At 40.5% G+C, this 16,972-nt stretch overlaps 1 protein-coding gene across 1 annotated transcript in view; it reads left to right on the forward strand.

Moving 5' to 3' along the window:
* The first annotated feature begins 1,449 nt into the window (after positions 1-1,449).
* ACER3 (alkaline ceramidase 3) overlaps positions 1,450-16,972 on the forward strand; it is a 56,429-nt gene continuing 40,906 nt past the window's right edge. Inside the window, exon 1 of the mRNA XM_038131940.1 lies at positions 1,450-1,660. Coding sequence (XP_037987868.1) covers positions 1,558-1,660 — 103 coding nt within the window. The 5' untranslated portion in view covers positions 1,450-1,557. The remainder of the gene's footprint in view (positions 1,661-16,972) is intronic.

A 16,972-nucleotide genomic window follows, 5' to 3' on the forward strand; every position in this document is an offset into this window, starting at 1 on the left:
CTTCTAACTGAACCTTCAAAAGTCCGAAAAGCTAAAGTGCATCAAGCAGGCCAGAATCTTCCTCATTGTTTACAGCCAGTTTTATGCATCTTGATCAGTCTGGTACTCTTCCAGACCCCAACCTTGAAAGTCTAAATCTGTGGAAGTAATGTAGGTCTGAAAAATATAGGAAGACAGGTCTGCATATAAAAAAACACAGGGATTTTGATGATGTTTTGACAATTTAGGTGTATTGTCATTGCCATCACTAAAATGAATTTTATTTTAGGGCTTTATATCATGATAAAAAGTAGTGATATATGTTAAACAGATCTCTATCTGATGCTGGAAGCAATTATATACAAACTGAACTTCAGAAGGCAAGATGGTCTTCAAGATAGATGTATACATTCTGCCATGTATTTACAGTAGGAAAGATCTGTGTTTAGACTGGCATTTCTTAGCTTACAGAAGAAAAGGTGAGAAGAAATAAGATGTGGAAAGAGAAGTCTGTGTGTTTACATGCAGGTATAATAAATTCTGCTGGCCAGCAGGGTGTAAACACTGTGTACAGCCTCCAAGGTCTGCCCAAAGCTTCTCCTCAAGTCTTTGGATCACCTTCTGAAACACAAAACACACACAGCATTATCAGGCCTTTACTGGTACACTTTATTCTTTTCCCTTATGTCTCAAGTCTTTCCGTTTTCAGATTGTACTTGCCTCTGGATACCAACACTGCTTGAGAAGCAGTTTGCATATTATGGGTGTAAGTATAGTATGCGTAGTAAGCACTGAGGAAACTAAATAAGGAATCAGAGGAGAGGAAAACCCCCATTTAGCAGGCAGTGCTATAAAAAAACTCCTTCATTCTCCCAGCCCACGAGTATGAGGAACACTTGCCTCTTCATTGCTTCCAGGAAGAAATTCTTCAATGTGAAGGTGGTGAGGCACTAGCACAGGTTGCCCAGAGAAGCTGTGGACGTCCTATGCCTGGAAATGTTCTGGGCCAGGTTGGATGGGGCTTTGAGCAGCCTGGTCTAGTGGAAAGTGACCCTGCCCATGGTGGGGGGAATTGCAACTGGATGGTCCTTAAGGTCCCCTCCAACCCAAATCATTTTACGACGCTGTGAAGCTTTGTTTCAACAGCATGAAGGCAGCTCAACTCGCCTCACAAACCCTCTATTAAGTCTATAAGGAAAACCGGAGGGGAAAGCTGAGGGAGAAAACCTCCTCACTGCCCCCAGCCCGGCTTGAAAAGCGGGCGAGGAGAGCGCCGCCTCATCCTCACAGGAACATCGCGCGGGTTCCCTGAGAGCCAAACACGCCCCGCACCGGTGTTTCCCCACAGACTTTCCCCACAGCCACGTTTTCCACCACAAGGTGTTTCTCCACCCCCGTTTGCTCCGTCCGACAGGCCGCAGCCCGTCCCCATGGCGACCGCGGCTCCGCCCCGCCGGGCGGGCCCAGCGCCGGCCCCGCCCGCTCTCCCGCCGCCGCCGCTGCGCTCCGGGCCCGGCGCCCTTCTCCCTCCGCTGCCCCCGTGCCCTGGCTCCGCTCTAGCCTGGAGCGGGCGCCGCGATGGCTCCGGCCGCCGACCGGGAGGGTTACTGGGGTCCGCCGACCTCCACCCTGGAGTGGTGCGAGGAGAACTACGCCGTCTCCTACTACATCGCCGAGTTCTGTGAGTGGCCGCTCCGGCCCCGGGTCCTGCCCCGGCCCCGGGGGCCGCGTCCCACCGCCTCCTCCTTCTCCCTCTCCGTAGCTCTTCGTGCTCTCTCCCCGCGGCGGGGGAATCCCTCCTCCTCCTTGGCCCCTCTTTCCTGCGGGGTGACGGTGCCGCTGCCCCTCAGCCAACCCTGGTGGGTGGAAATGGTGCTTTTTACCGCCTTCCCCCAGAAATCCGTGTCGGAAGCACGGGATGGTGTAGCTCCTCTCTCCCCAGCGTGTTGTTTGGGCCCCCATCCCAAGCGTGTCCTTTCGGCCTGTGTCCGTAGGGATGGCAGGGCTGCAGCGGGGGTGCCGGGGGCCTGCGGCGGTGGCTGGGATGGGGTGGCCCGTGAGGTGTGTCCTGGGGGATGTCACGGGAGCTGGGCTGGCTGTGGCACCGCAGGCGTGGGTGAAGAGAGGGGCTCTCGCTGGAATCGTGCTTGGCGTGTCACGCCGTGCCCGCCGCACGGGTCTGCTGCTCTGCTCCCCTTGAGGTGGAACCATCTGCACAGCCTAGACTGTCAAACCAAGTGAAACTGCTCAGGGAGAGAAAAGGTATTTTCCTATGCGAGATAAGGCTTCATCCAGGGATGACACCTTCCCCCAGCTGGTCTTTGGTGCCTCGTGATGACCATCGTCAATCAGGGGGCTCTGCTGCAGGTGGTGGGAGTTAAGCGAGGCTTGAAGGGTCGCTCGGTTTCATGTGATTGTCTTGTAGGATAGCTCAGAGCACTGGCAAGAGGGCAGGCCATTGGTTTGACCTCGAAACTCTGTTATTCAGAAACAGTCAGGATTTGGCATGTTTTAGGGAAAGAAAGAAGGGGCTTCAACTACAGGATCATGCATCAGGTGCTTGACAAAGGAGTGTCTTGCAGGTGATACAAGATCAAGCCCTATGTCATTGAGGTTTTGTTGAAAAACTAAATATTTTTGTGTCCTGGGCAGCAACTTAAAAGGGTGTAGTAGTTATAATTATGTGCTGCTGCCTGGCATACGCCCTGTACTGCAAAAAACTTTCACGCGCATAAGGTAGGTAGCTGCCTTTGAAGTGTTGGGGCCCTGGGTGCTGAAGTGACCAGGCTCACCTACCCTGAAGTGCTTGAAGTGGGCAATCTGCAGAGGCCTTTCACATAACTGGGATGCTTCAGCGGTGGTTTGGAAGAGCTTGGCATGCAGAAGATGGAAGGTTCTGGGTTTCCATGCCAAGCTGTGACTCCTGGTTGCAAACACTGACGTGGGTGAGGATCCAAAGTGAAAAATTGTGAAAGAGGGTTCAGGGTGTAGGAATAGGAAGAACAGGGTCTGAAATGAACAATGGCAGCATAAGCAGCTTAGAAGCTCAGAGGAAAAGGGAAGTTAGTGTGTAGATTTATGGCTGAGAAGAGGCAGGCTGGCTGAAAAGGAAACAAGATTAAACACTCTTAAAAAGGGACAAACTTAGAAGTCTAAGTAGAATGAGACTTTTGCAGAGTATGTATATATGTGTTTTCCTTTTTGTCAAGCATAATTTGTGAGGTAATTCTCATAGGGAAGAGGAAGTTCTGTTTCTTCACTAATGTAAAAATGAATTTGACTAGCATGTAAATTTTTTAAATAATTCCTGCATTGTTGGCCTTGTTAACTGATACTTTTTGTCTACTTTTGGATTATTCAGGAGAAGGAAGATGAGGATGAGAGTAATGGGAGGCAGAAAGGCTTGTGTTCTGAAGAAAAAGGGAGTAGCTATACAAGGTCTGGTCCCTCCTTATGGTTTTAGTGTTTGGGACCACAGTTTGTTGGTCTGTCAGTTGCACTGAAAAAAACTGTACATAAGGGCTATGCTGTAATGTAAAACATTTAAATGATCTAAGTTTAAAATGCAAAACAGTAAGTAAGCCTGCTGTGGTGTAGGGTTAGCTTAACAGCAGGTAATTTCAGTCCAGATGCCAAGATGGGTTAGATTTTCTTCAGCAGTAGTTCTCTAACAGTGCTTTCAGGGTCTGAGGCAGTAAGTGTTCTGGGGATATTGTTTGAAGTTTTACCTTACAGAAGAGTGAAAATCCATTTCTGACTTGGTACCACTCAGGTACAGCTGATTGTATGTAAAATTTTTTGCATTAAGTGTTTGTTACTAACAATTTATAAGAAACTTTGGAGGCCCCAAGACTGGAGAATACTGGCAGGTCCAAACCAAATAGGTTGCAGGCTAAAGAACCAAGCAGAAAGCTTGTGCAAATTACATTTTTGTGCCATTTAGCAATTTGGTTTTGACATGCTACTTTTAGTACAGAATTGCTACATTGTGTTCCCAAAGCCCACATGCAGTTCTTTGCTCTTTACTCCTTAAAGAACTAGGGTAAATGATAGTAGCTTATCAATTGTGTGTAGTGAGAGATGTGGAAGTGAGGTAGGGTGGTGGTGTAGCACTTCATACACGAATTCCCTTGATGTATCCCAAACACAGTGGCATGTATTCAAAAGTTCATTTTTTTAATAATGAAAAATGCTTTTTCTTTCCTTTCTGAGTCTGCACCTAGTCAGTTTTTCTCCCCCGTGGAGGTGGATGACTAACTGCTCTACATCTGTCTGTAGAATATTAAACCAATTGAAATGGAAAACCAGTTCAAAATAATTATTTTGCAAGCTTAACTCTGTTAAGCCTTAAAATGAATCTTAGATTCCCCACTGATCGAACCTATTGTATGGTGTAGTAATTCCTTTTTCAGGGTTTCTCATTGATTGACTCCTGTGTGCTGGAGGGCAAGTAGTAGACATGAGGTTTTTTTTTTCTTCTTTAAACCTAAACATTTCCAGGTCCCAGTTCTTGAAAGCTGAATTATCCAAACTTTTGTACACTTGATTAAGAAAAATAGTAAAAGATAAACCCACCATCCTCCCACATAAGCAAATAGAAAATGGGCAAATGTAAGTTCTGGGTTTTAGCACTTATCACTCAAATGCTACAGCTTACTCCTTATTTTAGCAGGGTTGATGTTTCAGGCCAGTTTAGCCCACGTAGCACTGAGTTTTGGGGGTCTGTTTTGACGTGAATGTCTATGACAGGAGCCTTCCCTTCTTGCATTCAGTCATCCCTGTAAGAAGAGTTTCTCTTGTAGAATATGATGAGTGAATATAACTAATCTTCACATACTCCCTTTGCTGAAAGCATGTAGAGTAGTACAAATTCAAGCAAATATTTTAGATTCAAAGGAGCTCTGTGTGGTACATGAGGGCTTATAATTCTCAGTCAGGAGAATCATGGGGGCGAATTTGTTTTGTTATCAACAGAATGCTGCGTTCCAGTTTGGATCAAACTTGAGTCATGTTTCCAGTTATGTTGCTTTGAGCTATCATTGTCCATGAGTAATATGCATCATCTACAACATGACAGGTTTAGAGATAGTATATCCTTATGCTGGCATTTACAGCAGCGAGCATCTAGAACATTGCTTCAGGCTTCTCAAGGAGTTGGTGAAATTGTTTCTTTCTTGGCTTCTGGTCTTGTCTAAGCATGTTCTGATATCTTAGTATAAGAATTTTTTATTATTATTATTATTATCATTACCAGAGTTAAATCTATTAGTTTTTGGTTTTTTAGAGATCTGGTAAGTGACTTTTTGTAACTGGGATTTCCTTATGGGACTCTTATTTAGGAAAAAAGCGCACCCATGTCATGAGAATCTGCCCATGTTTCTAGCTATTTTTGTTCCACTTCCTTCAAGCTTCTGATTTTTGCCTCAGACAAGAGATTGAGACAAGATTACGGTGACTTGTGTTCTTCAGTGTGAGGTATCTCTTTATCTCATATCTTGGATGGCATAGAGTACTGTCCAAGCATTCTCGACATTGCGATCAGTGACAGAAAAATATTGTTGTTTCCTTTTAGGCATTGCTCAGAGAATACAGCTGCCAGAGATGCAAAGATCTCTATTTTTGATGATTACTTTAAAACATAAAAACTTGCAAAATTTACTTAAACTTAGAATAATGTCATTATTGTTGAATTTGTACTGCCACGTATGGATTGTCACTTGTTCCTCGTGGGTGTCCTGTTGCATCTTGCCTTTTTTGCCAGAGGCTTTGGAAAGCAGCCAGAGACTGTTGGGCTAGGTACTCTCTAAGTGAGAGTAAGAAAACTAAAATAAAGCCAACTGTCTGCCTTCAAGAACTCTTCCTGTTCTTTCAGTGATAAAGTGGCAGATGAAGGAAACATCATCAAGTTTAATTGGGTGTGATCAGCCCAACTGCCTGGCTGAGATGGAGAGATTTAAAGATGGCCTGACACAGATGAGTTCTAAAGAGTGCTTTAACAGAAGACAATGTCACAGACCTGTAGACTTTAAGACTGAAAGGGATTTGAGTGTGTACATTTAATGACCTCATTGGAGGAAATCACATCACAACTTTCCTCTGGAAATTTTTTTGGCTTCTTGAGGGAGCTCCCTGAACTGAGGAGACACTGCAAGCAAAAGGGTAAAGGAAGCATTAAACTAATTGACGGTGAGTGTAAAGTCAAGTGGAGTGTGCAGAACAGTGCTCAGCTGTGCAGTACATTTTTGGATGAACGCTTCTAGCTCGCTTTTTGTGCTGCAGACAAAAAGAAGTTGAAAGAGGGGTTCCTTTCTCTAAAAAATAATATAGCAGAAGCAAAATCATAAGCCAGATGGTCTCTCCTGTCACTTTTTTTTAATTTCTTTCTATTTGGTTTTGAATCAGTAGCAAATATTGTTGGATTAACTTATTTCCTTTCCTAGGCTGTAAAAGTACATTCTTGGCTTAAGCCTAAAGATAGTCTTGTCGCACAGTTTTGATGCATTTTGACACCAGTAATGATTTATATATTATTTTTAATTCTTCCTTACTTTTTTTATCTTTCATCCATGATGCAACTCTATCTTTGATCTCATGACAGCTTAATTTTCAGTTTTCCCACCAGCCTTCATTGAAAGATGGGATCAAAGGCCCTTGGAAAGTTGATTCCTCCAATCATCAGTTCTTATTTGTCCATCATGTTATGAATATGCTTAAAGCCTGTCAGATGCTGTGCTAATGGACCACATGTGTGTTTATCTACTAATATGTGTGTAGTTATTAAGCGACAATAAAATTCTTAAATACGGTTTAGCAAAGCATTTGATTACTCTATAATTAGTCCTTCGTATTCAGTACTTGTACAGCTGGCAGTTGGACATCTGCCACTCCAAATGGTAACAGAGCAGTGACATTTGTACAGTTTAATTTCTCTTATATGCAGACTGAGGCAGACTGGTTTATGAACTGCATGATATGAATTTGCAGAATATATATTTGTAGCTAGAAATAGGAAGATTAATGTAAAATAAATGATTGTAAAGGAACACTGCTGACTTTTAAGTTACTTTTAATGAGCTTTTAGTCACAGATTAAAAACTTTTGTCATAATTGAAAGACAAAAAGTCTTCAGTCTGGGGTTTGCTGTGTCTTGTGTGTGGGAAACTGCTATTTATGTAATGCATTTTCTATATTTGCTGGTGCCTTTCACAGATAAGTGGGAAAGATTTTTTTTTCCTTTAAAGAAGAAAGATTTAATTATCAATGCAAAAATGTTCTAAGGAAGTCTGGGAATTGTCTCCAGTCCTAACAGCTTAGCAGTGTATGGTTGTTTTGTCTTGCAACATGCTTGAGTGCTTGCACACTTGGCTGTTTCTCTGGCTACCTCAGGAGGATCATGGAAAGGTTTGTGGCTCAGGAAAGGTTATAAAATGCAAAGAGTTCTTTTAATTCAAAACGTGTGTCTAAACATGACATTATAATGCTAGAAGAGAACCCATTTGCAAGTGGTTATCAGGGCAAAGCTACCTACCTCAGATTGCCTTCTAGCTGGGAGGCTCTTTGTACCTGCCTCATTAATTACACTCATTCTTCCGTCCATTAGCAGAGAAGCTGAGCTGCTGCATGAATTAAAGGTGCTTGGTTATTCTGTCTCTGTGGAAGTACTACAAAGAGCAAAAGAATGTGTCAGGAAGAGAGAAATTCTGGAGAACTTTGCAATAAAAAAAAAACCCAGAGCAACACTGCTTTAGTGTCAATCATTTACCATTTATTGATCTGAATATACCCATATAGGCAAGCTCAGCATAGAGGCTCAGTGATTTTGCTGGGTGCTGTTTAGATTTAAGGTTTCAGGCACAGACCCTTCTTTGTACTTGAAAATGCAATTAAATTTTCAGAGTTTTTGTGCTAGCTCAAAAAAATGAAGTGTCTAACCATGATATTTTTTTTCTGTTTCTAAAAATTAATTTCCTTGAAGAAATATGCTGCATGTGCACTGTGACCAGTGACTGAAAAACTGATATTTCTAAATGATCACTGCAGTCAGCATCTCTAGGATCATTATCTCCTTTACAGTCAGGTCCATCATCCTCTGGCAGAGTATGTACTTCAGTGCGTCTGGAGTTCGGGAGGCAGAAGTTGTTCTCTCTGCCAATCTCAGTAGAGAGATTGCACCCTTCCTGCCCCTTCCTCAGCCTTACAAGATCCCTCTTCAGTTCTTTGCCTCTTCACCAACTGCTGACTCAACCTGCCGTGCACATTGCAGCACTTTCCTGAAGGAAATTCCAAACTTTATTTCATATTTGAGATTAGTGTCCAGCAGCGGGTCTATTTCCCAGCTGTGTCCTGGGGCTTTAGTTTTTTATATTTGGTTTTACATTGTTCTTTGATTTCTTTGGACTGTTGGTGTTTTCTGAATGCAGTGTCCTTGGAGTGACCCTGAAACGGTATGTACAGAGTGTGTGTCTCTTCAAGAATCTCTGGCTGGCTTTGTAAACAGGAAGGTTTTTTCCCTTAGCCAAGTTCAGGTAATACTGCAATTCTCCTCTCTAAACAGAGGAGCTGGAGAAGGGGACAAGAGTGTGGCCTGATTAAGCTGGGCAAGGTTCAGGACATTGGTTTGAGACTTGACTTTTATATTTGAGAAAGCAAGATTTAGACTTCTTCAGGCAGGAAAGCACACAAGCAGAATTAGAAAAAGATGTGGTGTTAGGGGTGACCTGAACATCTGTATGTTTTGTGTGAATTTGGTGTGAATTTTATATGTATTCCAACTAGTAGGATTTCAAGGTATCAACTTAGTAGTCATAAGACATGACCCTAGAAGCTCTTGATTTATACAATGCTTTAATGAGCTCATTATTTGCAATAAGTTCATGATGCCACTGCTCTGTAGGCTGGATTTTTAGTAATTGCTATTTACAATTGGATAAGGATTTTCATTTGAACAAGAATCAGCATCTGGGAAACAGAGACAGTATTAGCTCAAAGAAGTCCTTTAGAGCACTGAGCATTAAAATTACTCTGAATGCTTTTAGTCTTGGGACAGAGGTATTCTGTGTTAACCTGATGAACCAATGACATGTCTTTCTTCATCCTGCCTGGTCAACGCCATTTGTTTGTTCAAGCAAAGACCTGCTTCCTGACTGGAAATCATGGTGTTGTGATCCCTTCAAATGGGTATTTTAAGCTTCATTGAGGAAACCCAGGGATAACTGAAAAATTACTTCTATGTCTTTGAGAAAGAAGCTTTGCAGATCTGGCTTGCTCTGAAATCAAATGGGTCATCTGCAGCAGGAAGCTAAAATGACCAACAGAACTCATGAACTGATTTTGTTGTCACAGAGAGGAGTTTACATTACTTCTAGGTAAAATGGGTGTATTTTTCTTCTGCAAGTACTTACCCTTTCTTGCACAGCAAACCTTTTCATATTTGTGTGAGTCTCATTACAGATTTGATTGTTCTTGGAGGGAGTCTGTAGTACAGCTCTCCTGCCAGAGACTTCCAGGTCTGGTGCTGACCCCAGATTGCAGCAGCTAAGCTGCTCTGGGGGTTATTGCATGCAGGTGCCCGGTGTATTTCTACTGATATTCCTGTATTCCTTCCACAGGATACAGATGTTATTTATTTTTTTTTTTAGATTTTGAATCTTATAGACTTAAGAAAAAACCCACAAATATATAAACTCAGAGTTGCTCCAGGTAATATTTTGTTCATGAATGAAAACGGAAGTCTTTGTCTTTTTTTTTCCTTTTCTTTTTTTCCACGTCTTTTTCACAGTTGTGTAAACAAGCTGTATAAGCAGAAAGAAGAAACTATACTCAATTTGTTTGACCCCAGTGTATGAGTAAAATGCCTGGAAAATCAGAGAAACAAAACTTTTTCCTTTATTTTTTCAATTTAGTAGAAAAAATGTTGGCAATGCACTTCTGTTCATACCAGTTTAATGCTATCTCCATAAGCTGCTGCTAGCAGTAGCAGTGTGGAAGTTCAGGGCTTTCTTTCGATGTAGCAGAGCAAAAACCAGAGGATCATTGCTGGTTTGTGCTACTGGTGAGCGCAGTGTCTCTCTAAGAATCAGTTCGATTGAATTGTGTCAATGCCTTGGAAAGCAGCAGAGAAATGCACTGTGGTAGTGAAATCATACAGCAGATGTTGTTTTCATTCACTTAAACAAACTGCTATGCCTTTGTGATCTGTGATACCACAGTTGCTTTTCACTCGGAGTTTTGGTGGCTGTTAAATCTTTCAAGTCCTAGTTTTATAATCCTACAAGGCTCCTCAGAATATATTCTTCTGTACAATGCATAGCATCTGTGCAGTACTGAAACACTGAAACTGTTGTGTCTATCCCAGTTTAATGTTTCATGTCCTTTTCCCCCCCACCTCTATTCTGGGCTGCAGAGAAATACTGTAATTTCCGTTTCTTAAATGCATTTCCTTCCAAGCTCTTCCATGCTGATTTCCACTTGACTTTTGTATTATTTTTTTTCTACAATTGTCTCAGGCATTTCCTCTGGAAGATTTCCTCTGCCAGCCTTTGGGCCACATTTGTGTTGGGAACATGGTTAATTTGTACATGGATTTTTTTATACTATTTTGTATCTTATTCAGTATAACAGATTTCTGCCCAAATTCCTGCCACCCACCTTATGAACTATTATTGTATTGGTACTATATTAATTTATATTTATAACAAAATGATGGTGTTTAAAAGTTTGAACCTTCAATTTATTTTATATCTCTTTATTTGGTTTAGACTGTGAGATACTTAAGATATGGACTTTGATCTTGCCGTCTCTGTGGCGAAGCTTCATTTTCCCTCCAGATGAATAGCTTTTGCCAAGATTTGTGGATGATAGATGATTGCTAATCTTTTTCTTTTCATTTTTTAAGCATGAACAAGAAGGTTGTCTTGAAATCACAATTGGACAGTGACTAAAGAATACAGTTGGAGTTAGTTGTAGACTAGGAGTGACGACCTTTGATTCTTGCATTATTGAATTAATTGGGTACTGTTGAAAGTTTTTGCTGGAAGTTGTTATATTAACTGAAAAAGGTTATGTAGACTTTGGAGAAATGAAGTACCTACGTAAAAGAGATAAAGTTAGATATTTAGGAGTGAAGATGATGATTCCGGGTCATTTCTGTGATCAGTTGCCTGTCATCACATGTTTCAGGTAGCCTTAGGCTTTTTCATTTAAGGTAGCCCTGAAAAAGAAAAGAAAAAATATCATTATTTGCAGAAGGATTTTTTTATTACAGCTGATGAGGGTGAATGTCACCAATCAGTATTTGAGTGCCTGCGGTGTGTCTGAATCAGGCTGTGGTTGCTGGCTGGTTTCATTATCCTCATGTGTTCTCCTACAGTTGTTATGTAGTATTTCACCTTTAATTTCCTGCCATCCAAATAGGGCAAAAGAATGGCATGAGTCATTAGTAGAGGAGACTTTAATTGTTCTGGACACCCAGGGGAAATCTGTATTCTTAGTAAGAAAGGGAAGAAAGAGAAAGTGGGAGGATTTGGATTTTGAAGATGGACTACCCAAGCTAAAGCTACAAATACTTGGACAGGAGCACTGGCACACATTATACTCTGCTGCTCATTGTCCAGTGAGCATGTTGGGCTCCCCTAAGGCTCTGCTCTTCTTTGTCACTGCATAGTGCCTGGGACAGTCCTACCAGAGCCTCTGGCTCTGGCTGATACCCACAGCTGATACCCACAGCTTCCATGCCTCAAGTTGTTTTTTTCCGTTGTAGTGAGGACTGAGAGATGCTGGGTTGTATGTACTTGGTAGCTCAAAGCTGTCAGATGCTAAAATCTGTGCTTTCTCCCCTGAACAGACCCTTAGACTTAAAGGAGTTGGTGCAGACACTGAACAGGAAGCCAGGATGCTGATGCCACCATAGGAGAAGAATGGCTGGAAGGAGTTAAGAATGATGAAAATTACATGGATAATCAGTGTATTATATTGGTCACTGCTTAGTTTTAGCAGAGGCTGAACAGTAATCTCCATGTCTGTTATTTCCTTCCAGTCTGACATCATCAAACTGCCTTAAAATAACATTTAAAATAGGTTTTATTTTGTTTTCCAGTAAAGGATATAAAAGAAGCAAATCTGCCCTTCAGCAACAAGCTTATTGCATGTAATATTCCAACTTTACATCATCTCAGCCTAATCTCTTTAGACTTTGATTGCATTTTCCAGATGTAAGCACTTGCTTTTAGCGAGCTTTCTAGATTGGTATTTCAAATGATATGCCTATGTCAACTGTTTTTACTTTAAATTTGCTTTCAAAATCCTTCCAGGTGTACTTCAAAGTAATTGGTGTGCTTTCTATCATCTTAGATTCGTGTTTATTGGAGAAATTATGCTTTCTTTTCCATGTGGTTTCTCATACCCTAGGAAAGCAATATTAAAATATGACAGGATGGCATAGCAGCTGGCTGTAATGCAAGTTTATTCCTTGCAGTCTGGCTAATTGTGAATTTCTTGGATTAAGAATAAAATGTCTTGTAAAGAAGGTGTGTACTATTAGATTTGTCCAAGCTGCTTCCTGAAGTCTCAAAAAAATGGTCATGAATGGATTCTTGCATCTTTATTATTACATTTCTAAATACTGTTATTTTTCAGGTAATGGTACATTCAAAATGCAAAAACCATTTATTAATTTTCCAACATGCCCTGCACTTGTGACAGGCATTGGTGTGATAAACATACAACTACAGTGAGATAATAGGCTTCAAAAGAGAAGACAGTACTTGGCTTTTTAATTCAGGTGTTGTAGCTATTCTTATTCTGGCCTATCACCTCAGAATATTTTCATTGCAATTGCTTTCATAATTATCTATCAAACTTCACAGCTGGTCCTCCACATTTTAATCTACCCTTCTAATGCTCTTCTGGGGAAGAGCAGTTCATGCTGATCTCAGACTTCACTCATGAAAAGTTTTGAGACAGAACCCTCGGAAAAAATCAGAAGTCGCCCTTCCCCCAAAAAAAAAAAAAAAAAATCAATGCAAGTTCTAGGGCTTTAGGCACTTTTTTTTTCACTTGTGATAGCCTTTAAGAATTCCAGGAGGAGAAGTTCATTATGCTAAGCATGAGAACTGGTAACAAAAACATTGTTTCTGGAAAGTACCCAGCTCTTACTGTGACTGCATTTTCTACTTTGAAGCTTTACTTACGAGAAGTGGTGTGGTGAACTCATTCATTTTTATTGTGGCAGCTAAGGATGGTCAAGTGGCTGGAGGAACACTTTGGTGTTTGACGGTCCTGACTCCAGTTTTATGCCGGTTTCTTTGTGACTCAAGCAGCTTTGTCCAGCCTGTCTTGCAGGGATATTGAGACAGAAGACTGGGGTTGCTTAGACCCTGCAGTAAAGGAGACTAAATAGGTGACCGATGTGTTTTAGATTTGAGGGTAAAGAGCAAAATTTATTTACCCCTGCAATAAATGTTTCACTGTCTAAATTTAAATTTGCACTATAAACACAACTGTTGTATTTCTGAGATTGCAAGGGTATCTTCAAGGGTATTGGTTTCTTATGAAGAAACAAATGGAGCTTTAAAATATGAATTTAAGTATTAGCTTTCTCTCATTTATTTTTAGTGTAATTTATGTAAGAAGCAAAGTCAGTGTTAGTATAATCTTCTGTTAAGTTGTAGTTTTCGAATGCCTTTACAGTAGCAAAGCAATTTGCAGAGATGAGGGTAAGGAAAAGGATAGCTTAATTGTAACCTAGGGCAATTCAGAAGCGGTTTATAATAAGGGCTTTTGTAGGATGTGCATTCCAAAGAGGCTTGTGCATAAGAAAATACACCCACACTTTACAGGTTTGAACTGAGCTTACTTGTGTGTGTTTTGTTAGTCAGCAATGTCAAGAGCTTTCTCTTCTAAATACTTTTTGATTCTATTGAAGAACCCAAGTGTAACATGAAATAGTGTAATCAGACTAAAACCATCTAAAAACATTAGCTGGACTAGTATGATCAATGCCAAGGGATTGAATTCTGCAGCTGGGATATAAAGTGTGTAAAACCATAAATCGGAATGTATCACTTGACACAGCATGTTGGAACCACTTACAAATGTGCACTGGAAAGAAAAATCAAATTGTGTTGTTAATAATTAATTTTTTTTCTAAAATTGCCTCTTTACTCCTCCCCAGTCCAGTATATCACTGGAATGGTTTACCTCTTCAGAAGGATATCAACTTGCATATCTGTGCTGTGCTATCCTGGAGAAATGGAGGCCCAGCAAGGGAGAAGCAGCCTAGGTCTAGAAGCGCTGCCCTGCATTCCGACTTTAAACACTTAAACCTTCCAGCTGGCCACTGGCTCTGCAGCAGCAATGTTGCCTTCAGTTTTTTTGGCCTTGTCCCAGCACTTGGACTTACTGGAAGAAGCTCTGCTGCTGCTGAGGCTGAGACACGTGCAACTGGAACGCAGTGTGCTCACACCAGTGGTATGCATCTGAGTTGGTGCTGGCCTTGGGAAGGAGCCTGTGTTCCTGCCTTGTTTGCCACCTCTCTTCACCCACGGTGCATTGTTTCCTTCATGTGTCTTGCAGTGTTGTCCATTCTGTTTTAAACTCTTCCAGGATTCATGGTTTCTTTTGGGAGATGTTGCTGCTGCCAGATGCTAGATTTCTAGATGTCCTGCTGAAACTTCCCTTTTCCTTGGTTCAGCCTGTTGGTGCCATCAGAATGCTCTTCTTCAGTAATGCAAATAATATTTCTTTTCAATCCTTCCCCCATGTAAACCCTTTGGATTTTACGTTGCTTTCTTGTAGCTTCATCTGGCTGAGATTTAGGTAACTGTTCTTTCCCTTTTCAGGTCTTCCTTTTCCTGTGTAGTACTCCTAGTTGTTGTATCTACTCCCTCCCTCTCATTTGTGCCTTACAGTTTTTCTCATAATAGTATGACAGTTTCTATACAGAGCTAGATTAATGCAGCATTTCTTTGTAAAGTACTTCATTACATTTTTCTGTGCTGTTTTATCTGTCTTTTAATTTTATGATTCCTATGATCTGCGTGAGCTTGCTCCATAGATTTCTGATATAATTTTAAATACCGAGGAAGATCTAGTAGTCTCAGTAAAGATCCATTGATTTGTGTTGTTATTTATGTGTACTCATTTTTATAGTTCCTCAGGAAGCTTTCATACACAGCTTATACAGGCCACTAGTTCCTTCAGTATTTGTTTCCTTCAGTATTTTTCCCATTTTGTTATTAGAAATGTGGTAGCCAGTACAAGTTGCAGCTGAATTGCTGAAGTTGTAACTTGAATTAATGTCCCTGTAAACAAAATCGAGGCTAGTTTAGTATTTGGAAAGGAAAATTATACAACATAAGAAATAGATCTTGTAGCTTAAAAACAAATACCCCAAGCTCCCATTTTTTAAAATTTATTTTATCATTTTTATTTTCAAGCCAGCATTGGTCCTCTGTTCCAGCCTGCAGTAACACTGTGTTGTATTTCAGTAAGTGACAGGAAGTTTATATTGATCCTTCATGCACATTAGCAAGTAGGGAGTCCAGTAATTACAAATTGGCAAAATTCCTGTTGGGGTGACTTGGTTTTCTCCCCTTGAGGTCCTTCTGAAATATCAAATGGAAACAGGAGTTTTCATTTCCTGACACTCTGAAGTGCAGTTATTGTAGACTTTGAAGTGGAATATATTAAAACTGGCTGGTGGAAGTGAAAATCTAATTGCTGCTCTGCCCTTCTGGTGATAAGCCATGAGCGAAAACAGCGCAAGGTTGAAGTTAGTGGCCAAACCAGGTGATTCTGGGAAGCTGGTTCTTCTGAGCAGAGAGCATACTTAATGGTAGATGCTTATGCTCTCAAATGTGCCTGAATTGCATTGCTTTGCAATTTCTTGTAACTTGGTAAACTCTTTAATAATGAACTGTGTGAGGTGATTCCAGAAACAAAACCATGGAATAGAATTCCTTATGTCTGAAAGCAGATAGAAGGATGAATCAAGTTCTATGTGATGCCATCTGACAGGCTTTGTTTTTTATAATTATTTTTAATCTCTTCCTGCAGTGATGTAAAAAGATAAAGCTACATGATCCAGGAATTGACTGTGCAGAGCACCATGATATCCATACATTGAAATTGATATTTTCAGCCCCAAAACTTTGTTTGCTTGTGTGTTTTCTTAAAGGGATACTTTGACTCTATTGCAACTTAGAAAAGTGGCTGCTATTTTTTAATATATATACCTTTCTCTTGTTTCACAGTGGGATGCAAAAATCTTACTATAATGAAAAATCTTACAGTGGTGAATGTTGAGTTCATTAGTCCTGATATTAAATGACCTCTTTATGTATAGTTAACTTTCTAAACAGCAAATGTTTTCTTCTTTTCTCTCTGAGGGTGACATTTATTTCTATTGGTTTGAGTCTTTTAAAAACCATAAGAGAGTGAAAAGTCCTAATTTGTTTGACAGAGAGAGCAAGAACATCTTAAAATTTGAAAAGATCCTTGTCCTTGGTGAATCTTGCTGTCATTCTGTATACAAACATAGGAGAAAGCATCTCTTAACACAGGATAAATCACACTGATCACCTTGTCAAAAGTTGAATATGATAATTTTTGCTTATTTTTTATGATAGCACTTTTCCTCCTTCACCAAAACCAGCATCTTTATTCTAACTCCCAGCATTTTTCCTTATCTTTTTGCATACTGTTTATTATTCCTTTATGACTATGTTCTTTTACAATTTATTTACAACTTCACTTTTTTTTTTCTCTTTTGACTCTTCATCCAAATTTATTGTAGCAGTTACTCTCTTGTGTGTAATTAACTACATATTTGGAAAAATGGAAATTTTAAGAAAGATACTTCAAATTTGTGTCCTTCCTAACTGAGTTTGCAATGTCTGTGCAACAGTAAGCTGTATATTGTACCTGGGTCTGCCTGTAGAAACTATTTCCCTTTTTGATTTATTTTTGTTTGTATTTTTGGTCATTCTTTGTACTG

Source organism: Motacilla alba, chromosome 1 (genome assembly GCF_015832195.1).
Source record: "Motacilla alba alba isolate MOTALB_02 chromosome 1, Motacilla_alba_V1.0_pri, whole genome shotgun sequence".
Taxonomy (NCBI): Eukaryota; Metazoa; Chordata; class Aves; order Passeriformes; family Motacillidae; genus Motacilla; species Motacilla alba.